Source organism: Sparus aurata, chromosome 20, assembly GCF_900880675.1.
Source record: "Sparus aurata chromosome 20, fSpaAur1.1, whole genome shotgun sequence".
In the NCBI taxonomy this organism is placed as follows: Eukaryota; Metazoa; Chordata; class Actinopteri; order Spariformes; family Sparidae; genus Sparus; species Sparus aurata.
The window spans coordinates 1985635-2010599 of NC_044206.1; the positions used below are offsets into that span (position 1 = coordinate 1985635).

General features: G+C 44.3%; 1 protein-coding gene across 4 annotated transcripts in view; it reads left to right on the plus strand.

Annotated features, from left to right (window-relative positions):
• The window catches only part of jmjd1cb (jumonji domain containing 1Cb), a 224342-nt gene that overhangs the window by 182177 nt on the left and 17200 nt on the right, over positions 1-24965 (plus strand). For 3 of the 4 annotated variants that reach the window (XM_030400883.1, XM_030400880.1, XM_030400882.1), the window contains 8 exons: positions 1-121; positions 225-570; positions 2413-3418; positions 3635-3832; positions 5325-5497; positions 10988-11150; positions 11705-14216; positions 14964-15165. The exon at positions 1-121 is cut by the window's left edge and continues 434 nt beyond it. In XM_030400883.1, coding sequence (XP_030256743.1) covers positions 1-121; positions 225-570; positions 2413-3418; positions 3635-3832; positions 5325-5497; positions 10988-11150; positions 11705-14216; positions 14964-15165 — 4721 coding nt within the window. The remainder of the gene's footprint in view (positions 122-224; positions 571-2412; positions 3419-3634; positions 3833-5324; positions 5498-10987; positions 11151-11704; positions 14217-14963; positions 15166-24965) is intronic. The other variant, XM_030400881.1, reaches the window with a different exon arrangement.

Sequence of the window (24965 nt, forward strand, 5' to 3'; positions counted from 1 at the left end):
AAGGAGGAGGAGGAATTGGTCGCGGTAACACAGATCACTCAGTCTCCACGGCAACAGACGCCTCTGATGTCTGACATTGTCCAGGGCAGCGTTATTGAGAGCAGTAAGAACACTGTGAAAGGTACAGTGCACTGATGCATGGCAACTGTGATATATGTGGTTATTATCCATGAATTCAAAATCCTTACAGCATAATGTGTGATGACGTATAATGTTTGTTTTAGTGCCATCTCGATGCCAGACGCCGTCGTTGTCCCATCTCCACAGCGGTGGTGTGATTGACATCACAGATGATGCCCAGGCGACCGTGCACCAGGAGAGTTCAGAGGCAGTGTCTGCACTGCTCGCATCCCAGAAGGCCGAGTCCACGTCCCTTTCACCTTACCTGCCCCTCAACCCCTCGCCCGTCTCCTCACCTCCTGTCCCTCCATCTCCCTCTCCATCAGAAGGAGGCCGGAGGACTGATATTGAACCTCCCATGCAGCAGCAGCAGAACATTATAGGAGTTGGTTTGACATCAGCCAGGAGCTTAGGCAACAAGATAGAGTTTGCTCCCTCTGAGGTCATCAGGTAAGAACAGAATGCTTCAGAATGTGTTTGTGTATTTCTAAAGGTCAGATTGTGAATGGTACAACTGTAACTGTCCCTGATATGATGGCAGGATGGCAGATGGAATTATTAGATCTGGTCTCCGCAAAATCTCCAGATTTGATAGTGTTCGATTTAGCCCAGATGTGATTAGAGAAGAACACTGTCTGGAGAACATGATGCCAATCGACATGTTGAGAATGTTGATGACCTTGTACGGAGGGTAGCTAATTAGGGCCCGAGCAGGCCTCGTCCTGCAAGGTCCCTATTGTTTTTCGAATTACCACTTTTTCGAAAATGATTAAAAGAATTTTGATATTCCAAACAATACTCAAGTTATTAAATAACAACTTCCTGTACATTTTGCTCAAAACACGAAGCGTTGGATATCTCCACATTGGGCTGTCTGAATGACATGAAACCTAGGTGACTACTTCCCCATGAACCACTAAGGCTTTGTGAAAAAATTATAAACTCCTCCTAGGCCATTTGACCCATTTGCAACAAACTTTGCAAGTAGCATCTGTGGACAAAACTTATCAAAAGCTTTCACCTATGTCACTCCTGGTGGCGCGGTCCATTTTAATGCTTCGCCATAAAACCATCAACTCAGTATAACTTCCACATACAATTTGCCATCTACTCCAAATTGCTCAAACATGCATTGAATACATCTACGCGGCATACCCCAACGGCAGCATGCCCGACACGCGCGGACTGCGAGGGCCCGTTCATCACTGCTTGCAGCTTGAATTGGTACTTTGTTTTTCTTGCCAGTATATTGCTTTTGACTCTTTTGTTGATGTGCAAATTAAATATGGTATGTAATCAGTGCAGCACCAGTCATCATTATAAGTCTCCACACTTGTGTAAAAGGCAGCTCCATATTCTGACCTGATCCCCTTCACATTGTCCAGGATTTATATGTGAAAACAACTTCAGTGAGTTCAGGTTACACAGGGAATCAAAGACCTGTAGTAACCTGCTTACTGTCAATCTGTGTATACATGCAGCAGATCAATAAGATTTCTCCCATGGCCTCAACCTTATTTTGGAATGATGGCTTGCTCATTTTGACTGTTGTAGTGACTCAGTACACCACTTTTTCAGTTTTACTTGATCAGGTTTACATTGCTTAGAAACAGCCTTTCTGAGGGTAGTCAGAATTTTTTTTGGTTCTTTTAGGAGTCACCCAACTGTAGGGAACAGACTGATACATTACTTAAGTACATGTAAGCACCAGGAGTGTCCCTATACTGTGACCATTTTAGAAGAGCTGAATAGTGTACAGTTGAATTTCATTTCTATAGCAGCTTTAAAAGTCAGATGAAGAAAATTGGTATTACTGCAGCGATGAGAGAATTCCTCCTCCCTTTATTCCTCCTGATGAGCAGGTTGCTCCTTGCATGGTAGCCTCTGCCACTAGTGAATGAATGTGTGTGTGTGAGCGGACGATAGACTAGAAAAATGCTATATAATACAGTCCATCCACCAGAAAACTATCAAAATATTCAAGGACTTGAAGTCAACTCAAAAATGCTTTTGAGTAAAAGGGTGTAAGAGTCCCTTATGGGAATCCTTGATAGCGAAAGCCTGCTCCATGAACTATGACCAGCAATCAATCAAACAATTGACATGTATTAAAAAAAAAATTAAGAAAATAATACAGATTTGTTAGCCATAAAACATGGATCATGAGTGATCAAATACACCGTTGTTATTTGATTTATTTCATTTGAAACAATGTAATCGTTCATGATTTAATAGAAGTTGAATGTATTAATCATTTTGTCTGAGCACAATTAAAATCCTTTTTTTTCCCAGGCCTGTCTCATCGGTGGCTGAAAATGTGGAGCTGGTGGAGAAGGAGAAATCTGTTCTTCCTCATCATCTTCATCATCATCATCAACAGCTGCATCATCACAAGCAGCAGCAGCAGCAGCAGCAGCAGCAGCACACACAACAACAGCAACACTACACATCTATCCACCCCAGCATTAAGAGCCCATCTCTGTCTGAGGAGATGAGAAAACAACCACAGCAGCAACTGCCCCCACACAAGATAAATACCGCCCCCCCCTCAGACCTCGCCAAATCCAAAATGAGCTCCAACCAAGCTCAGCTTGACCCCCTCAAACAGAAAGTCCTGCATCCCAATAACTCCCAATGCCACCCCTACCCCAACAAAAACCCAGCTGACCTTCACAAAGCTAAGCCCCACACGGGCCTGCTGGACATCTCCAAACCCAAACCCAACACCTCTCCAGAGGTCTCTAAACATAAAATACACAGATACTCTGATACCTCGCCACCTCCGACAGGCCGTTTGTCTGCTAAAGCAGAAATAGCAGAGCCTCCGCGGTCAGGTTTCAAGGCGGTGCCAGCGCGCTCTGAGTCTGGTGGAGTCAGTACGAGCAGCAGCAGCAGCAGTACCAAGAGCCCTCTGATCATCGATAAGAACGAGACCTTCACTGTTTACAGGGACCCAGCGCTGGTCCGCTCAGACGCAGAGAACTCTGCCTCTGCCACTGTTCCCTCCAACCATGTGGCAGCCTATCTTCATCCCCACCTGCACACCCTCCACTCACCTTCTCCTCACTCCCCCTGTCTCACCCCTGCATCCCACCCCCACGCCACCTCACACCTCCTTGCCCCTTCTCACACCTCTGCCCTACCTCACCCACACCTATTACCCCCCGGGGTGCTCTCAGCCATGCCTCCGCCTGCAGCATCTCTCCTGGGGGGCCACCCTCGGCTCGAATCCCCTGGAGGGTTGGGCCACCTTGCTCTGCCTCATCCAGCAGCCACCCACCAGCAGCAGTACTTACAGGTAGGACTTCAGATGCATACACACTGTTTAGTCGCATAAGCAAAGACTGCTTTATAATATCCAGCTGTGGACATTGAGGTAGGGGAAGGGCTAATGAAGAGAAATGTTCCCTCCTCTCCAGACTTCTCCAACGAGGATATGAAAGTTTGAAGCTGAACATGATTTAAACCATTCCCTCAAGAAGAAATTAAACTAAAAATGTTTCTTTATTTTCAGGGTCAGGGCCACCCTCCACCCTCTCTACTCGCCCAGGCTCACAGCGGGGCAGCAGGGCTAGGTCTATACCCTATCCTATGGCAGTACCCCAATGGAACACCAACCTCCTACCCCCCGGGGCTCAACCTGTCCCACACAGCTAAGTGGGTCCACCCTGAAAACCCTGTCACCGTGAATTCTGAGGCCTCTCTCAGGAGGGTAAGTGGAAACATTTGGCCTGTATGTTATTTGGATGAATTTGTAAGTTAGCTACCTGTTTGTTTGAGGATGGATAGACATTGGAGATTTTGGCGGGCAGGGAGAATATGTAGAGAAGAAATGAGGATAAGAACCTGATACAAAAAATCTGATAATTCTGGGCCTGTAACCTGTAATATATAAGATAAATGAAAATATTGATCTTTCGATGATTTCTGACATTTTCTATGTGAAAATGCTCTATTGTAGTCAACTGGACTTGTTCTAGTTTCCTGAAGACGTTTCATCAATAATCCAAGAGGCTTCTTCAGTTCTAACTTATTGGAGGAGCTGCAGGCTTTTAAACTGTGGAAGAGTCTTTACATAGTGTGGGAGTGTCCTTACATGGTGTGTTGTTGTGGGTTTAAAGTGAACCAGAATATGATGTTTATTAAAGATCCTACTGAGTCTCTCAGATGTTCCTGCAACATAAGTAATGACGATGTTATGTTTTCTCATCTCCTCCTCTCTGTCTGCTCTGAATCTTTTGGAGGTTCTGACAAATGTGCAGTTTGGGAAGCCACAGGTTTTAAGTTCTCCCCTGATATGCCTCTGTTCCTTCTCCTTCCTCTCTGTCTTAGTGGACACTGTCTTAGCCAGATGGTTTAGGGTTCTGATGACCCCTAGTTTGTGCTCCAGTTAGCGATGAGGGTCGAACTGTAAGTACTGATCTGTGTGTAGGTTTTCGGTTCACCTCACTGTTGAGGCTTCTGTTTTCTTCAATTTGTACTGCTCAGTCCAAGAAGGGCAGATTGTCTCCTCTGACGTCCACCTGCTTGAACTTGATGTTATTGTACACAGCATTAATATGTTCTGTGAAGGCTCCCACTTCCACTTCCGTGGTTCAGTTTGACTCAAGTGTAAGTTCTCTAGCAGTGGCTAGGAGCAGTTCCTGTGAAGGTAAACAAGGCTGTGTTCTCAACTTATTCCATGTAGAGGTTGGCCACTATGGAAGTAGGTGATCGTCAGACAGAGGGTCCTGTAAGGCACAAATGTGGTCTGGGGTGAAGTTGGTTCTGCTGGACAAAGTGCTGTCCTGTAGCAGGCATTTCTTCACCATCTTTACTGGTCTGAGTGGTGCTCCTTCCATGTGTATCTCGCATTTGTCCAAAGATTTAATCAACACCATGGTTTTGTGTCAACTTATTGAGACTGGTTCAGATGAGATCATTTATACAGTGTTATACACTTTGTCCTTTACATTGACTGGGAAGTAAAGTCAACTGTATAAACACTTTGTATTTGTTTTGTATTAAGGCCCTTTAACAAGCAGTGGATTATCCCTCTTATATCAATTATACCACCTCTCACAACAATTAAACCAAGTGTCTTTGGTTGTTTAATGAGCATGTACATGTAACTTATGGTGATACACTTTGACTTGACTATGTGTTTGTTTGCACTTGCTTTTTTATTTTTTATTGATGTCATATCTCTGCACTTGTGTGTGTAGAACACAGCCAGTCCATGGCTGCACCAGGCTGCTGGTAGTGCTGGTGACGGTCTGAGTTTGCTGAGCCACGTTCCCGTTCGGCCAGCCAGCGCCGACGCCCACCGCCCTCCTGTCAAGATCAGCACACACACAAGCCCTCCACTGTCCAAGGCCAGCATGGACATTCATAAAGAGTGAGTGGAAAGATCAATAACGTGAAGTTCTTTTAGATCAGGGTTGCCTCAGAAAATTCAAAGAATCCATGGGAGCACGCAGAAAGATAGGGGTGTAGAATGTATAGCCTTTTGACATTTAAACTGCTGGACCTTTCCTTTATAAAGCTAGATAATGTTTGTTCAGAGGACCCAAACAGAGCAGAATAAGAGCAAAGTAAGCCCTGAGATGCAGACAAGCACTGCTGGGTCAGTCAGATGAAGTGGCACTAATCCAGTATTAAAGCAGTTCAGACAGACTGCTGTTCATTCAGCAGCCTGTGCTGTTTCTTATGTAACCACAGACCATTATGTAGATACCACTGAATACTCAACCACACAAACACATAAGGAGGGACTTTCTCCTCCTTATGAAAGCCTGGCGTAACATCATCTATTCAGTCTTGAAACTCTTCTTGTTCCCAGAAGCAAGCTCTCAGACAGCAGGTGTAGCTGAACTACCAATACAGTTCACAGAGCGAGCTAACCACTCGGTCGCTGAACTCTACGTTACCTGAAGCTGCAAAGCCATCTAGACTGTCTCCAAAGAGTGGCTGCTTCCATCCTTTACGGAGTAAGCAAAGTGTCAGAGCTTGTACCTTCCCTTACCATGGAAGACGTCAAGCCACAGGCGAGGTCGTTTGGCATTGCGTGGCTGGAAACCCCCTCCGAGGCCACCACGTCTCGTTATGAGGGAATAAGGCTGCCCAAGGTCAAATCCTTCTTTCCACCAAGAACCTCGTCCAGGGAGGCTTGGCACTGGACTGGGCCAACATGGAAGAGAAAGGTTCCTCCCACCTTCCTTCAGTCGAACCTCTGCTCGTATCCCACCTCCATCCCTTGCACAAGTCCACCATGAAGGCAGCGAGCCCCGCTCTCTCATCGAAGGCCGAATGCTTTCAGTCTTCACTGACTGAAGAGGGCTACAAAGCGGTGGCCATGTCATTGGGGGCCCTGAATGCATCCTCACTGCTAATGGCCTACCAGGCTGAACTGCAGGATCACATGTCAGCCTTACCCACCCCAGCCCTGTGGGATAAAGTGTGCGTGGTCATGCACCCCTGCCTGCGTCTACACAGGTGTACCATCCAAGCCTCCAGTAGAGCCATTGCCCTGATGGTCGCTTAAGAGAGAGCTAGGTGGCTGAACCTCTCCAGTCTCTCAGAGGGAGAAAGCTCAGCTCCTCGACGTCCCCATAGACCAGAAAGGCCTATTTGGCCCGGCGGTTGCCACCATACAGAGACTATGTGAGTAAATGTATCTTCTCCCCAGAAAGATATCGCTACCTCCTCCCCCTGCAGCACCTCTGCAGATGTTTGCCCAAGTTGCCACCAAGCCAGGTTACCACATCCCCAAACACCAGCCCCAAGTCCAGGCAACCACCAAGAGCAAGCCACCTGAACTTAAGGGTGCATGGGCGAAGAAGCCCTTTGCTGCCAATGTGACGCTGGGGAACCAAGCAGGCCCCCCTGCCACTCACCCTCCGTGGAGCCCCAGTTGTATCACAAAAGCACACACCAGTGCACAAAGACACACTAGTGTCCCTTCCCCCTGAAATCATTAATAAAAATGTTTTCTCGTGCACCTCCAGGCTCAAAACCAAGGGCGCAGCCACATTTATTAATGATAATGAAAATAAAAAGAAACAGAACATGGCTGTAAAGCCCCATAAAACACATCAGAGGGGAGACATAACCCGACTCGTGGTGCAGCGGACCAATCTGTTTGCTGGACAGCACAGACAGAGCGATGCGGCTGCACAACCTGCTGCCCTGCCATTAGGTCCGCTAGCAGAGCGGGCTCAACAGTGGCATGCATGCATGCACAGCATCAAACTGGGTGTTGAAAACTGTAACCAGAGGTTACAGACTCCAGTTCGTGTCCACCCCGCCTGGATTCAACATGGTTTTGCAATTGAGGGCACAAGGGAGAAAGTTTGAATTTTGCTGGAGGAAATCAACTCTCTGCAGAAGAAAGGAGCTATCCGAATAGTAACTTCAGAAGAGAGACAGAGCGGTTTCTGTTCAAGGTTTTTTTCTGGTCCCAAAGAAAGGTGGGGGTCTGCGACCCATATTGGATCTGCGTGCTCTGAACAAATACATGAGAAAGTACAAGTTCAGGGTGTTAAAGCACACAGCTCTGATATGATTAGTGCGCCCAGGCGATTGGTTCATATCCATAGACCTGAAGGATGCATACTTTCACATCTCGATCTATCCCCCACACGGAAAATATCTCCGATTTGCCTTCCAGGGAATACCATACAAGTATATGGTGCTCCCGTTCGGCCTTTTATTAAGTCCACGGGTGTTTGTAAAATACACTGAAGCTGCCATTGACCCTCTCTATAAGAGAGGGGGAATGCGCTTAGCGACTTACATAGACGATCGTCTTCTAGCCGTACAGTCTCCCGAACAAATTCAGGCTCACGCCAGATGGTTCATGTCGCATCTGGCCGGCCTGGGTTTTATGGTGAACTGAGAAAAGATTGTTTTGTTCCCAACTCAGAACATCACCTTCATCGGTCTGTCTCAGGACTTGGTTGCACCTAGAGCGCATCTGTCAGCAGAGAGAGTGGAAGCCTTTCGGGCTTGTCTGACCCTTTTTTGCAGAGGGAAGAGGCTAAAGTTCAGAATATGTTTCAGACTTCTGGGGCTAATGGCATTGGCATTGACGGTCATTCTGCTCGGCCGTTTGCACATGAGACCTTTTCAGGAGTGGGTTGTGGCGCTCAACCTAAACCCGACGCGTCCCCGCGGCGTGCATCCTGGCTTTACGCCCTTGGAGACGCACAACTTTACTGACGGCAGGAGTTACCATGGGAACTATCCTGGAAAGAAAGGTCGCAGTTGTTTCACATAAACTGCTTGGAACTCCAGGCTGTGTCCCTGGTGCTGAAACATTTTCTGCCCTTTTTGAGAGGGCAGCATGTTCTGGTCAGAACGGACAATACCACGGTAGTGGCATATATCAACAGACAGCGAGGGCAGTGTTCACGTCATCTGCACGTGCTGGCACTCAGACTGATAATATGGAGCAGCTCACACCTATTATCACGAGAGCCACTCACACACTGGGAGTATTGAACCTGGGGGTGGACTTACTGTCCAGGGACAACGATTGGAAACTCCACAGCGAGGTGGTGGCTCAGGTTTGGGAGAGATACGGCCAGGCGAAGGTAGATCTCTTTGCGTCAGAAGAAAGCGCACAGTGCCCTCTATTTTACTGCCTCACTGGCCAGAGTGCTCTGATGGGGGTTTTTTTTTTGGTTTTTTTGTACTTTATTAATCCCCGAGGGGAAATTATTCTCTGCATTTGACCCATCACTAGCTGCATATATAATGCCTTGGCGGACAAGTGGCCTCGTGTCGTCCTGTACGCTTTTCCCCCATTAGAGCTGATGACTCCTACTCTCGTCAGAGTGTGGGAGAGGGGTCTGACTCTCATCCTGATAGCTCCCCGCTGGCAGGGGAAACCCTGGGTAGTGGAGATATTTCAGCTGGGCCTCTGCCTCTCCGCAGGGATCTCCTGACGCAGGTGCACGGAGAGATCTTTAATCCTCATCCGGAGTGCATGGCTCCATGGGCCTGGCCCATAAAAGGTTGAATCTGGCCACTACTGGGCTCCCACAGAATGTCATTGCCACTATTCCGAGTGCTGGAGCCTCCTTGATGCACTGCGCATATGATGGCAAGTGGCACGCATTTGAGGATTGGTACATCAAAACAGAGGTGATAGCTTTCCAGAGCCCCCGTCCCTGTAATCCTGATGTTTTTGCAGGAGCTGCTGGACAAAGGTTTGGCTTTCTCCACTGTCAAAGTGTATTTAGCCACTGTATCGGCATGTCACATAGGCTTTGGAGACAAGACGGCAGGTCAGCATCCTCTCGTTCCTCAATTTATGAAGGGAGCTAGGTGCCTTCGACCAGTGTCAAGGAGCTTGGCTGCCCCGTGGGATTTATCCTTGATGACTGATGGACTGTCGTGTACACCTTTTGAGCCTTTGTGTCAGGTAGGGCTTAAACTGCTCTCCTTGAAAGCGGCTTTGCTGCTCACATTGGTTTCGGCCAAGCGCGTGAGTGGCATTTATGCGTTGTCGGTGAACCAGTTATGCATGCAGTTTTTTTGCAACACCCAACCCCGCATTTGTGCCCAAGGTTTTTAACCCAAAACTGTTATGCCTCCCTATTGAGCTGTCGGTGTTCTATCCTCCTCCTTTCTCCTTGCAGGAGCATGAACACATGAATGTGCTCTGCCCATTACGCTCATATGTTGACAAGACAGCTGGATTCAGGAAATCAGAGCAGCTGTGTAGCTACGTCACACCTGGGGAAGCCTCTTATGAAACAGTATTTGTCACACTGGATTGTGGAGGCTCTTGCCTTGGCCTATGATAGCAAGGGGCTGCGACCCCCTGCAGGGCTGCGCGCTCATTCCACTCGGGTATAGCTGCGTTGTGGGCTCTGTTTCAGGGTGTTTCTGTTGAAGAGATATGTGCGGCTGCCAGCTGGACTAAGCTTCACACTTTCTCTAGATTCTATAAATTGGACGTTACTGCACCCACACTGTCTCACACAGTTCTGTGCGTGGGTTCAACAGCGAATAAGCCTTTCTGATTGGCGGTGTATTAACGACTGGTCTTCAAGCTTGTCTGGCAATATGGGAGTCTCTATATCCCATAGTTATATAGATATCAAAACAAATGTTGAAAGAGAACTTTAAGTTAAGAAATTAACCCCGGTTCTCTGAAACACGAATGAGGTATCTCACCAGACCCCCCTCCTTGCCTGGAATGAGGAAGAGGTGTTCTTGCTCAGACTGAATAGATGACGTTACACCCGGCTTTTATAAGGAGGAGAAAGTCCCTCCGCCAGGGAGCGGACATCACGTCTGTCTGCCAGTCAAGAATGATGTAGTGGAAAATAGCTTCTGGAGATAACCGCAGGGGGCTTGTCCCGTAGTGAGATACCTCACTCATGTTTCAGAGAACCGGGGTTAATTTCTTAACCTAAGGTTACATGTCATGTTCATTCAAATCTGCTAAATAGGCAGTAAATACCATGATGCCCTGTAGTCTGCCTAAACCTGTCTGTTACTTTCATCAAGTGTTACTTTCATTAATATTCACTCACATACTTATGGTCTTCGGTGATACCTTATTTGATGACATCATTATGTGTTTTAGATTTTTTAAATTTTAGAACATTTTTAACTGAAAGTGGTTCTCAATGACGGTTCCACAGGGTTCTATCTGGTCTTGGAATTTCTTTTATACTTCTGAATATCAGAATGAGCTTTTATGGGATTTCAGACATTCATAGAATCAAATTCCATAACAGGAAAGACCTGCAAGAAAAACATGAACTAAAATTTTGAAAGAAATGTGTTAAACTTGCTGCCATTTATTGGTTAGATCGTGGAGCTATATGGTAAAGCCATGTGAAATGTAATGACTTCTAAAATGTTTGTGCAGAGATGTAGATAAGAAAGGCTTTGTGGATCCCATAAGGACACTGACGATGGCCCAGCTGAAGCAGGAGCAGACAGACAGGAGTCGAACCCCCACAGGAAAAGATGTCCACGTACACCGCCTCTACCTGGATCCCCACAGCAAGGCTCGCTTGGCAAATACACAGGTACACCTTTCCACCATCTTCATTATTATTATTATTATAATTATTATTATTATTTTTGTTATTATTATTATTATTATTATTATTATTATTATTATTATTATTAATAATAATTTATCATGTAAAGCTTTATATAAGGTCCTTGCAATAAGCATAAGTGAATAGGTAATAAGGCCCAAATTAACAATAGCATCATTAACATGTTGCTCTTCTTAATAGTTTATAGACTGAATGTTAATAAAAGCCTCATGAGTGTCATGAGTTGTTCATAACTGCGTTACAAACACATTTATTGAGTCTGTCTTATCTAACTTATCTAACTAGCTATTGTCAACCCTTATTAAGATTAATACAAACAATTAATACTCTATAATAACTGTTCAGCTTTTGAGTCATACCTGTCCTGGGTGACAGTGAGTTCTGCCTTCAGACTGGAGATAACTTGTTGACCTGTCAAAAACAAAACAAAACACCTAAAAAATGGAGCAGGAGCTCTGTAATCTCACTGTCTGAGATTTAGAAAATCAGTCCTGATGTGTTTCCTTTTTCTTACCCAGGATGCAGTTCAGGCAGCAGAACGAGCCAGTAAATACAAAGAGGAGAATCGGCAAATCCTGAAGGAGAGCATTGAGGTGGCTCCCTTTACTGCTAAGATCCAGCGCTCCAGTGACCCAGGGATGGACAGGGACAGGGAGAGATGCAGAGATCCAGCCTTCCCTGTCCGGATACCAGCTCTCGCCTCCCCGAGCCCCAAGGCTGGCCATGTCCATCCGCATGTCATCCAGTCTGAAAAGAGCAACTACTTCACCACGCTGTCCAACAGTGTGGTGAATGATCCTCCGAGACTTTACCCCTCCAAGGAGCTCAGCTCCTACTATGAGAAACTGTCCACAGGACCTCCAGGGGTTGTGGCCAGCGTAGGGGCCGCTGTGCCAAGCCAGGGAGCTCTGTCGCTGGGTAGCTACAGCTCCAAAGCCTCCCTCTCCAAACCCCCTCCCCTCATTAAGCATCAGCCAGAGGGAGGTGAGGGTTTAGCAGGGAAAATCACTGAGCAGCTCAGTCAGCAGGTGACACTAGTCCAACAGCAACATCAGCACCACACAGGTATTGACCGGCTAGAACGCCGCAGCCCTGCCATTTCTCCTTCCCCCTCCTCTACATCTTCCTCTTTCTCCTCAACCCCGAACCACCATCATCACCATCACCAGCAGCAGCAGCAGCAGCATCACCAGCTCAGGGCAATGCCATCTCTCCACCGAGCACCTGTCTTCCATCCACCCACACAGCATGCGCTGGAACGCAAAGAGGCTGCAGAGCGGGAGAAGGAAAGAGAGCGAGAGAGGGAGAGAACCGGTTATGGTGGACGCCTGTCTCCACCAACCCTCACACCTATTCAGCCAGTTAGCTTAGCAGCAGCTGGTAACAAAACATTAGCGGAGCAGCAGAAGCCACCCACACTGCTGCCTGAACTCAGGGATGTCAAAGGTCATGGAAACACTGCTGTTGTCACCTCTGTGGCCTCAGCCATTAGTGGGGAGATTATGACTTCGTCAACAGATGGAGGGTGGAGATGTGGAGAGATGATTCAGGAAAGAGGAGGCTCATTCTCTGCAGAGAAAGGAGTGTCAAGGGGCAAGCCCCAATCCGCAATGGCATCAGTCATTGTGCGTCCATCGACATCTATTAAGTATGACAGTTCTGTTGGTGCTAACAAATCTGGTGCTATGATCCATAAGGAGTTCCCCCAGGGGAGGTTCTACCCATCCCAGCTTCAGGGGGAATGTCCCAGACTAGGGGAGAGTGTTAGAGAACCTGGAGCTGGCAGGGTTATCCAACCCAACTCCAATCTGGATGACATTTGTGTCCAGTATAAAAAGACTTCTATGCGTGGCATGCAGGGATCTATGGGAGCCAGCATCATTAACTCTGTGTGCAGGACTGCCGTTTCAGCTGCATCAGCTTTGGGCATACAGATTAAAAGTGGGACATCCATCCCTGAGCTGGGCTACTCAGGGTCACCACGGAGAGAGAGCTCAGCCTATAAAACTGGTATTGGTAGCTGGGTGCTGAGCCACTCGGGGCCAGGAGAGCAGGTGGGGTTTGGTTCACGCACAACATCTCCGGGAGGGTCTCTGCCTCCCCCTAGTCCAGCAGGGACACCCCAGCCCAGTCCGAGCCTCACCCCAACACCGAGCTCCATGTCTGGCTCCTGTCAGCCTTACTCCTCCTCCTTTGTCCACCTTAAGAAGCACAAAGCTGCCTTGGCTGCAGCCCAATCCAAAAGCTTCTCCACTGCTCCCACATCCATCACAACTGTAAGCTCCTCCCTACCTTTGGATTTAGTTGAAAAAACTCCCATTCACAGCTCGCCCCCTCCTTCCTCCTTCAGCCAAGCCTCTTCATCCTCAGCTGACAGCAGTAGCAGCACCTCAGCAAGTGGGAGCACAACACCAGGGAAGTCCAGCCCCTTGCCTAATGGCCATACCTCTGGATCTGCCTCAATAAGCAGCGGGCCGCCCAGTAACTACCACAAGCTGAAAAAAGCCTGGTTGACCCGGCACTCAGAGGAGGACAAGAATACTACTGCTACTACAAGCTCCACCAGTTTTAAACCAGAGAAACTGCCCAGCACCACCACAAGCACAAATAACACCACCGCCATGTCAGAAATGATCAAACCCTGTACAGTCAATCTCAGCGCCTCTACCTCCAGTGAGGTGGAAATGAGCAAAGACAGTGGCAGCAAAATCGATAGAGAGAGGCAGACTGAGGAGAAGGTGGGATCTGTAGCAGCAGGAGGAGGGGAGGAGAGGAAAACGGCTCCTTCATTAAGGCGAGGGAACAAACGGCAGTACGAGTCCGGATCAGAGAGTGGCGGGGATGACTCTGACGCCAGTGAGAGCAAAATGGAGGGCCGAGCCAAGCGTCAGCCTAAACCCACCTACAAGAAGAAACAGAATGATATGGCCAAGAAGAAAGGAGACAATGAAAAGGAGGAAGATGACGTGAAACCCAATGGCATCTTCAGATCAGCCCGAGAGAAGACCAAACTCAAACTGGCCAGCAGCAGTAAGTCTCACTGTAGGCATTTGCTGTTGAATTGAAACCTTTTCTACTTTCCCAGGCACCGAGATTTAAAGGACAAGGCTGGAAATATTGTCTTCTCAGCTGGCCAGTGGTCAAACGTTACTCCAACAGGAGGGAATGTAGCTTTTGTTAATATACATCATGAATGTCATGCATTAGTCCCTGAGACACCACACTCTCAACTAGAGGCTGAATGTCTCTGGTAATGAAAGAACATGTCACCAAATCAACAGATTTTGATAGTTGTTTGGTAACAACAAAGCTCTGTGGCACAGAGGAATGACATATGTTGACCTTTGGACACAGATAGCTGGATACGTTTGTTGTTGTTTTGACTCAGCACATAAGATTTGTTGACACTTTTGTTGATTATATTCATATTCATACTGATGCAGGGGACACGGTTTTTTTTTAGTTCAGCTAAAAGCTGTGTATTTTTTTATCCTTTTATAGCAATAAATTGATGTTGAAGGAACCACTTTCATTACTGAGTAGCTACTTCTACACATTCACAATGTAGCTCCATAAAATCACGGCAGTAGAGTAGTGAAGCCTGAGTGAGCTCAACGCTTCCTTTAATACCTGAACAAAATATGGATAAAAGACCAATTTACCAACTATTACACATATTTACACAGCATGCAAAGACATGTGTCACCTTTGACCTTTGATTGTTTTCATGATAAAATGGAGGTACTGCTAATGCCTTAATAATGTCGCTCTCCTCAGATGGGATCCCTCGCTCTGTCCTGAAGGATTGGAGGAAGGTGAAGAAACTGAAGCAGACAGGGGAGTCTTTTCTGCAGGATGACTCCTGTTCAGAAATAGGACCCAACCTGCAGAAGTGTCGGGAGTGCAGGGTGATTCGCAGCAAGAAGGGCGAGGAGCCGGCACACTCCCCCGTCTTCTGTCGCTTCTACTATTTCAGAAGGTAAAACTTGTGTGACTTTACATTGGATTTGTTTCCTATATTTAACTTAGTTCTTAGGTTTCCTCTAGTTTAATTTAATGTACCTGACATGACTACATTTTACAGTTGCACTTTCAATCAGCTGTTGCAATCAGTCCCCAAATCCTCCTCAAACACGTTTCTGGATGCTTTGCTCCCTTTTTGCCTTTTAAGGACTAACCATTGCTCCATGATGCATTGTCATACATTGACATTAACTACAGTTTTCTGTAAAGAGAGCGAGTGTTGGAGCTTCTGTTTTAAAGGCTGCATGTTGAAACACAATGTCACAGATAAAGGGAGGACAGGAGAGAGTGACATGCTGTCCTAGTTACAATACATACAGTAAATTATTCATCTTATGGCTTGTGCAGTACAATATGTGCTGTCTTTGCCTGTGTTTCTCTCTCTCTCTCAGACATGCACATTTACTGGTATTACACATTGAACACACACACGCGCGTGCGCGCTCACTCGCTCACTGACACTTACTTGAGTTGGATAAGCTGCAGCAGCAGCAGCTGCAGTCTGGGTCTAACAGGGTAAATCTGCCAAAGATTTTCTGCTCTATAATCTTTTCCTTACTGACTCACTGCGGATCTGCTGCTGCTGCTGCTGCAGTCTCTCTCTGTATCCCCTTCACTTCCCCTCCTCTCCCCTGCATCTCTACTTACTAGTGCAGTGCCCCTATGAAAAGTGTATTCCTATAAAAAAGTGGGAGGTTAAGCAGCTTTTTCATGGATGGCCAAATGAGGCTGTGTTTGAAGGTGGGGCGTCAGGGATATTTAGGTTTGTTGTGAAATCCGATATTCCAGGGTATAATTGGCTGTTTTTCACTATTTTAGATTTTGCCATTATATTTCATCTTAAAATTTATTTACTTGGTGTCAGTATTTTCAGCACAACCTCACATGCGTGACTGTACAGTTATTTTTTTTATTTTGACATACTGTATTAACACAATGGACCTAAAATCACAAAAAAAAACATGAAATCCGAGTAGAAAAAGTTAGAATTTTAACCACAAATATGTTTAACAATCCATTTTTTTTTTTTTTTTTTACTTATAATGCAAATATAAATTGTTGTTTATCTAAATGTGTGCATACATTTAAAACATTTACAAAGTTATATGTAACTATTTACATTTAAATGCAGGCAATGCTCAGGTCTGCCTGTGCTCCTTCCAGCTGAATGAAGAGCTGGACTGCCTGCTCCACATTCAGCTTCTCCTCATTATTCTGACTCATTAAACAAAAAAACGACTCCACTACTCACTAAACACACTACACCAAACACTACACAACACACTAACTACACACTCCAAACACGCTAAATGTCACAAATCTCTCAACTCTCACACACACCGAGCTAGCTAGCAGCTAGCTACACACGAACATCCACAGATTCTGATTCCACTTTGTTGTCCGCACGTCTCCGGATCTCCTCAGACCCGAACAGACTCGGTCCGGACGCATTTAATCTCATTAATCCACAACAGTCAGTTTAGATGCACAGAACAGAACAGAACGGGACCAAACCGCCGGCAAAATCCTGGTCCAGCTCGAGCCGCTGCAGATATAAATCTGCTTGTTTCTTAAGGTGGGGGGTCGCGATGGGCTCTGCAGTGATTTGCACTGGTGCGCACGTGAGCGCCACGGTGTGCAGTGATTGGCTCTGGTGCGCACATGACTGTAGTGGCTCCGGTGGACAATGCTCGTGGAATTTGTAAAGCATTTATGAAATAATTTATCAACGGTATCATTGCAGTCCAAACAAATGCGAAATAGCACACCCTTGAACCACGCAGCAGCCATGTTGAAACTCTCAGGTCAGTCTGATCCTGATCCGCAGAGATATTTGAGGAACACACACATACACACACAGACAGACAGACAGAGATTCCGTGCTTTTATAGATAGATATAGCTCCATTTTGAGTCGTAGACTGCAGGTCAATTGTTCCATTGATCGAATTTCTTCTACAGTGTCCAGCCAGTGGCTCAGTCCAGGTGGGTCAGTTTTCAACCAACATCTTGTAACGGCCTTCTTAGCCGCAAGAGATAAGATCTTGAACAAGTGTATGTCCTCTTTACCTATTACATCGTCTGTTATCATTCCCAGATATATATGCCGGGGCTCATTAGGGATATTATATCCAAAAATTTCTGACATGGCTCTCAGCACCTCCTCCCAAAATGAACGTATTTTCACACATGACCAACATATATGAAAGTGGTTGGCATTCAGTTGCCCACATTGTCTCCAACAGTACTGTTGTTGACCTAATTGTTTACTTTTAATTTGGGGTGTAATAAAAAAACGTGTTAAATTTCTCCAACCAAACTCCCTCCATCTTTTAGAGCTTGTTGTTGTATGTTGGGTCTTAAATATAGACTGCCAATCATTCTCAGACAACTCAACATTAAATTCTTTTTCCCATTTCACTTTTATTTACACTGTATTTCTTCCCTGTTGCTTCAAAAGACCGTTATACAGTTTAGAGACAATTCTTGAGGGAGTTTGCATCTATGCACCTGTCAGCACCTCAATCACATCATTCCCTTCCAGTGAGATTTCCTTCTTGATTTCTGTCTCGAAAAAGTGTCTTAATTGAAGATATCTGTATAAATCTCCACTTTCCAATCTGAACTCATTTTTAAGTTGTCTAAATGATTTAAAATGTTGCTTGTCTAAAAGTGTACATGTCGCTGTTATTCCTTTGTCTCCTTTGTCTCTTTGTCCCTTTGGTATGAGAAGGCCAAATCAAAAGCTAACACTCTCCTGTTAACTTATATTTTTTAACCACATCATACCATATTTCGAATGTTTCTCTCATAATCGAGTTTTCACCCTTAAAAAGACCCATATGTTCTTTTCCACTTAACCTTGACTGTGGAGGGGCCTGACCCAGGCCCATCTCAATGTCCTTCCATCTGGCCCGATAACCGGGAGAGCACCAATATAATACGTATCTTAATTGTGCAGCATGGTAGTATACTCTAAAGTTTGGCAGAGCCAAACCTCCATTTTCTTTGTCCAGCTGAAGAGTCTTGAGTCTTATCTTAGGCCTGGCTCCCGCCACGATGAACCTAGAAATTAACTTGTCCCATGCTGAGAATTGTGAGTCTGGTATTCTTACTGGGAGCAATAGAAAAAGATACTACAACCTAGGCAAGAGGGGTTCAAGGGGTTCATCTTGACCACCTCAACTCTTGAGCTGAAATCCATTACCAGTGATGACCATTTTGCCACATCTCTTTGAATTCTTTAATTTATTTGTTTGTAATTCGTCTCATAAATTCTGTCGAATTCCTGAGTTATTATCACTCCTAGGTATTTTATTGACTAAGCGTTCCAATTTAAATTATATCTCTTCCTGATTTCTTTATTTGGCTTGTAATTGAAAGTTAAAACCTGAGTTTTTGACATATTCAATTTGTAGCCCGACATCAATCCATATTCTTCCATTATCTTTACTAGTTTAATAAACGTTGTATTTGGGTCTTGAAGGAAGGTAATTATATCGTCAGCAAATAGGCCTATTTTGTGTTCATCTCTTGCTATCGTGATTCCTGTCAACTGGTCCTCTTGTCTAATTATTTGAGCAAGTGGCTCTATGAGGATCGCAAAGAGGGCGGGGCTAGCACAACAACCTTGTCGTGTCCCTCTGTACAGTTTAAAAGTGTCTGTCAGGTGTCCATTGATTTTAACTCTGGCTGATGGGTCAGTATACAATGCCTTTATACATTTAATGAATTTATCATTAAATCCCATCCTCTCTAGTACTTTATACAAAAAATCACAGCTGACCCTGTCGAACGCTTTTTCGGCATCTAAGCTGATCAGGGCAGCGCTTATACGGTGTTTATTGACATGTTCTATAATATGAAGGGTGCTCCTGGTGTTGTCCTGTGTTTGGCGTCCTTTTACGAAGTCTGTCTGGTCTTCGTGTATCAGGTCAGGCAGAAAACACTCCAGTCTTTTAGTGATAATGGATGTGAACAGTTTGTAATCTACATTCAGAATCGATGTTGAGCGATATGACTCGCAATATTCTTTGTTTTTCCCCTCTTTGGGAATGACAGAAATCACAGCATCCCTCCAGGATGGTGGGGCTATAGCCTTCTCAAGTGTCCAATTAAATGATTCCAACAGTACCGGGGCGAGGACTTCTTTGAATTTTTTGTACCACTCGTTTGGATAACCGTCACTTCCAGGACTCTTACTAGTCGCCAGTCTACCTATAGCTTTATCTAACTCATCTTTCGTAATGGGGGCGGTCAGATAACTATTTTGCTCTGAGCCTATTGAGGGGAGGTCCAGTGAGATCAGGAATTGTTTTATTTTCTCTTCGTCAACCTTCTCAGGCTGTGAATATAAGGTCCCATAGTAGTTTTAAAGATTTTATTAATTTCCTCTGGTTCGTATTTTAATGAATTTGATAAAGGATCTCTGACTTTATGAATTGAATTTGTTATTTGTTGCGTCCGAAGACGCCTTGCTAATATAAGTGTTGCCCTTGGGCCTGATTCATAGAAGGTTTGCTTCATGAATCTCAATTTATTTTCTATTTCATCATTAATTAAGTTTTCTATTTGTTTCCTTATATCTTTAATCTGGTTCCCTATTATGTCCTTATTGTCGTTTTTAGGATGTTGTTTCTCTAATTTTTCCAACTCCTTCTCTAATTGATCATATTTTAATCTCCAAATTTTCCTTAGATGGGCTGTTCTTGATATTAGCTTCCCTCTCATAACCGCTTTGACCGTGTCCCAAACAATAGTTGGGTCGACCTGGTCATCCTTATTATCATTTATACATTCACCAATTTCTTTTTTAATTTCTGCATTTATTGTTTAAAATTCCAATATTCAGCCTCCATAGTGTGTTCCTCGGCTTGCTGTTCAAACATATATTTAAATAGATAATACTGTGATCAGACACGTCTGCTGTTCCGATTGTACACTCATGTACCCTGTGTCTATCTATAGTATTCATCAGGAAAAAGTCCAACCTGGAGTGAACTTTGTGTGTAGCTGAATAGTGGGTGAATTCTCTGTCCCTTGTATGAAGACTTCTCCACACATCAATCAAACCTGCCTCTCTTATCAGCATACTTAGGGTTTTTGATTTTGGGTAGAGCAGACAAGGACTCCCTCACTCTCAGATACAATCCGGTCGAATAATCTTGTGAAAAAAGATCTGTCAGTCTCCGGAGGAGCGTAAACATTCACGAGTGTGACCAGAACACAATCCTGCCCTTGATTATTAAATATCTGCCTTCGTCGTCCCTTTTTTCTCTAATCAAGTAAAAGTTTAATGAATTAGATATCATTATTACAACCCCTCTCCTCCTACTATTTTTACATGAACTATAATATGTATTGGAGTACCCAAACTTTTTTAGTTTCTCGTGTTCCAGCTTAGACATGTGTGTCTCTTGTAAAAAAATCACTTGGGACTTATCTTTCCTCATTTTCGCTAGCACCCTACTCCTCTTGACCGGGTTACTCAAGCCATTGACATTGAGAGAAGCTATTTTCAAATTATGTGACATTATCATTTAAACCCAGGAAAAGAGAGAATGGCTTTGTGTTGTCCCCTGTTAACACAAAAAAAAACAAGAACATAAGCAGAACAAAGTCACCTGAACATAGTGAAACACAGACCTCCAAACTGGGAGGAGAGAACACCTCACTGAGACCCGGTTGGTGGGTCGAGGGTAGATCCTATAACTAAGACAGGGCCTATGCATAGGGTGGTTAGGGTGGCTAGGCCGTCTGAGCGAACTAGCCCTACCATCCTAAAGTCCAACATAAGGTATGAGGATTAAGTCGTCACTCCCAGACAATTATTGACAATATAGCCTATATAAAGCCTGATATTAGTCCAGATCAGCACTTGTATTTCAGTCTGCGCTGCTGTAAAGTCGGGCTCCCGTCTCCCAGTGGATGCGCATGTTTACATATGGTGTTTGGAAGCGGACTCCTTTCACTTTCAGAGCCTTTTTGATCCCATTGTAATCTTTGCGTTTCTTGACCACCTCAGCTGTGTAGTCATGATCAAAATAAAGAGTTTTGTTATTCAGCTGGATCCTTTCCTTGTTTTTTTTCCATGCCTCCTTTAAAACCAATTCTTTGGTTGCGAATTCCTGGAAATTGATTATGAATGCTCTCGGGGGTTTATCTGGAGCGGGCCTCTGAGTGCCGGATCTGTGGGCGCGCTGTATTTTTAACTCCATGCCGTCCGGGATCGGCAACTTGCTCCGGATGAGCGCCTCGACGAACTCTGGTACCGAGTCTTCTCCCTCTTCTCCTTCTGCCACTCCAAAGATGCGGATATTATTGCGTCTGGAGCGTGACTCAAGATCGTTTAGTTTGTGTTGCAGGGCCTTTGGCTGTTTCAGGCAGGTGCTCAGGGCCTCGGCCGTTTCAGCCGCCCATCTCTCGACTGTCTCCACCCTGGACTCGGCTTCTTCCACTCGGTCCGATAGATTGCAGACTTCTGCACCATGCATATCCAGTTTACCGTTGATTTCTTGTCCAAGACAGGAAATTTCTTGTCGCAGAGTATTGTTATCACCTTTTAGATCAGTTTTGAGGTCGGTAATCGCCTTAATTATGTCCGGGGGCGCCATGCCGACTTGCTCCACGTTACCGCTGCTGACTCTGGCTGTCGTCGTGTTTTTCTGCTTTACAGGCTCTCTTTCGTCAGCTTTTGGGCTTCTAAGTGTTCTTCCCCACTCCATCAGTCCTTCTTATCGAGCAATACTGAATTTTAAGTTAGTTTGGGTATAATTTGCGATTTGCCTGGGAGAGCGATCTCACCATGCGTCTGGCTACGCCATGTACCAAACCGGAAGTCCTTGACTGGGTTGTTTAAGGACACTATAGTGTAATGAGTGATGGCATGTAGAAAACTATCCTTTTAGTCTCTTGATAGAAAATAAGTCCTGTACCCTATTTGACACGAAAATATCATATAATGAAGAGGTTTACTGATTATAATATTATGTACATACATGAATCATAGGGGTACTTTAAGTATTGTCAGACAAAGAGAACAATTGAAGTATGAACATGTTGTCTGTCCCTTCACATTGACCAACCAATTCTCTGGTCAAAACAATAAAACGCTACATTGCCTCAACAAGCAGCTTCCTTGGCAGCTACATGCAAGTGCTAAAAACTGCAATCTCTCGAATGGCCATTTGAGGCTGCTCCAAAAGCGAGTCAGTCCCCAAAGACCCACATATTAAAATGTCCAACTGCAGAGCAGAAATACACGTCTATGGCCTGGTACAAAACACAATTTTCATTTCTATATCAAATTTCACTGCTCATACCAACTTACTGAATAAGTACTGAATACTGATAACATACAGAATTTTTATATAACTCACCTGTTTAAAGTGTATTAAGGCTTAAAATGATCTATAATTAATTGCCCTTTATGGATCAGCTAGGAGTTAGGCAGTCAGCCACTGCCAATATGGTAACAGCTGGAGCCTCCACACTGAGCTTTACAAGAGATCTATGGGTGATTTCATGGAGATTATGTGCATTTTTTATAGTTGGCTATAATGTGCATATGACCGCCATAGGGTTCAATAAAAAAAAGAAATGTTTAAGTATATTACTATGTATGCTATTTTTTTATATATTATATAGGAAAAATATGATTTATCTTAATCTGACCACAACAAGCAGAGTGACACTTTTTTATGCAGCTTATCAGTTAATTCAGTGAACTTACATTTACATTTTGGGCATAAAGCAGATGCTTTTGTCCAAAGCGCCTTACAATACATTTGTCACAAAAAAGAAGCCACAACTTATCAGTAAAAAAGAAAAAATAGAAACAATTTTCAAGCCTTCATGACTACGATACAGCACTTAGAATTACCATGACTTGGATGACTGTTGTAGGAGTTTATGCTCACACACTACTTTGAGATATATATATGATAATTAATCACTGGCAATTAATTATACACTCGTAAATGGCACCACCTCCGTTGTTTAATTCTTGGAATAATCCGGAGGAAATTATTCCAAACACCTAACTACAAGTTTGCTTGGACAGTTAGAGTCTATTGCACATCAATTTATTCAGTCTCAATATTCTGAAGCAGTGACTTCTTTGCATGTATCCATCGGTTCTCCACATTAAAATTAAGTTCCAGACAAAGACAAATGATTATATATGTTTTTTGACTAAATAATTTGGGGTAAAATAAATGAAATGACAATTTTAGACGAACAACAGATAACAGAAAAGGTAAAGACTGTAATAAGCAAAGTAATAAAGTTATGTGACCGTCGGTAGATGGTAAAGTTAAAGGGTTGGGTTTTTATATATTAAATATTACTGGAGTAATTTTTTAATACTAACGAGACCCTAATCTTAATTCTCTTAAATTCATAAGATAGAAGTCAGAACTTAGACAGAAGTCAGAACCTAGACAGAAGTCAGAACTTTAGACACCACTCATTCTCACGTGTGTGGATCCAGCTGCATGAAGACGTTCGGCCTGTTTTGTCCGGGAGTCAGGAGGCACTGAAGTTTGGTGTCCTTGAGAGTTCTGGGTTGGACTACAGCACGGTGCGTCAGTCCAGTAGCCAGAGGGAAGGCCGGTACTCTGTTGAGGAACTCTTGGTCCGAAGGCCCAGCAGGGTTTCCGCCTTGGGAGCGCTTGCAAGGCTTCTGAAGCAGACAATGACTGCAACGTTCTTCATCAAATGATCATAGTCATAAAAAAGACTTTTTCTTTGTAGTTTCAAGTAGTGGTTCTCAAGTTCTGATTCTGAAACTAATTCAACTTCTTCTGGATCAGGCGGTGATACTAACAGTATATTAAAATCAAAAATCAAAAAGAAAAGAATTTGTTCTATTAAAAACTTGGATAAAAGTAAAACACTTAAAGTAGGGATTCAATTCGCTTGTCTTAGAGCTTGTTGCAAAAATAAAACTAAAGATTACTTAAAAAATATATAAAAAGGAAAGAAAGAAGAAAAGAGAGAGTAGTGGGAGAAGTGAAGAGAAGAAGTCAGGAGAAGAAGCGGGGAGAGAAGAGAGCAGAGAAGGCCGAGAGGAGCAGAGAGGTCTGTTTTATGACGTGCAGCAGATGGACCACAAGGGGTGGGGGCAGAGTGTCCCTCCTTCTGTGATCTGAGTTTAGGCTCCCAAATGTTTAATCTAACTACACTATTGTGTTAAATGTTTTGAAATCATGTTTTAACCTCCCCAAAACTTCACCAACTTAAAAGTCGAATTTTTGCCTTCGTGAAAAGATGCAACATGACTATGATCATGTATCATTCAAAAGAATTATAACCTGATTAAGACATGAAGCAATAAAGTATACAACATAAAACAATAAAGTATACAATACACAGTAGGACCAAGGACTTATACATATTCCTTGTAGTTCTATCTTAACAAAACATATCAGACATTTAACAGGTAAATAACACAAGTATTACACAAGGAATGATGATCTGCAAGTCTCTTCTCCATCACCAAGGGGAGGGGCTGGTTTCTGTTGACCTCAAACTCATTAAGTAATAAACTTCATTTGGGCTTGACAATAACATGGGAAAGATCTATTGTATGACCTTCTTACGCTATTTTGGAATCTGCTAAAATTAAGAAATTGAGATTGTAGTTTATTAGTTATTTAGGACGTATTTGAATTTGGGTGAGGATAGAGACTGTAGTGGAATTGGAATGTCAGACCCAGGAACAACAACGGTCGTAAATAAAAGTTGGACATGTGAG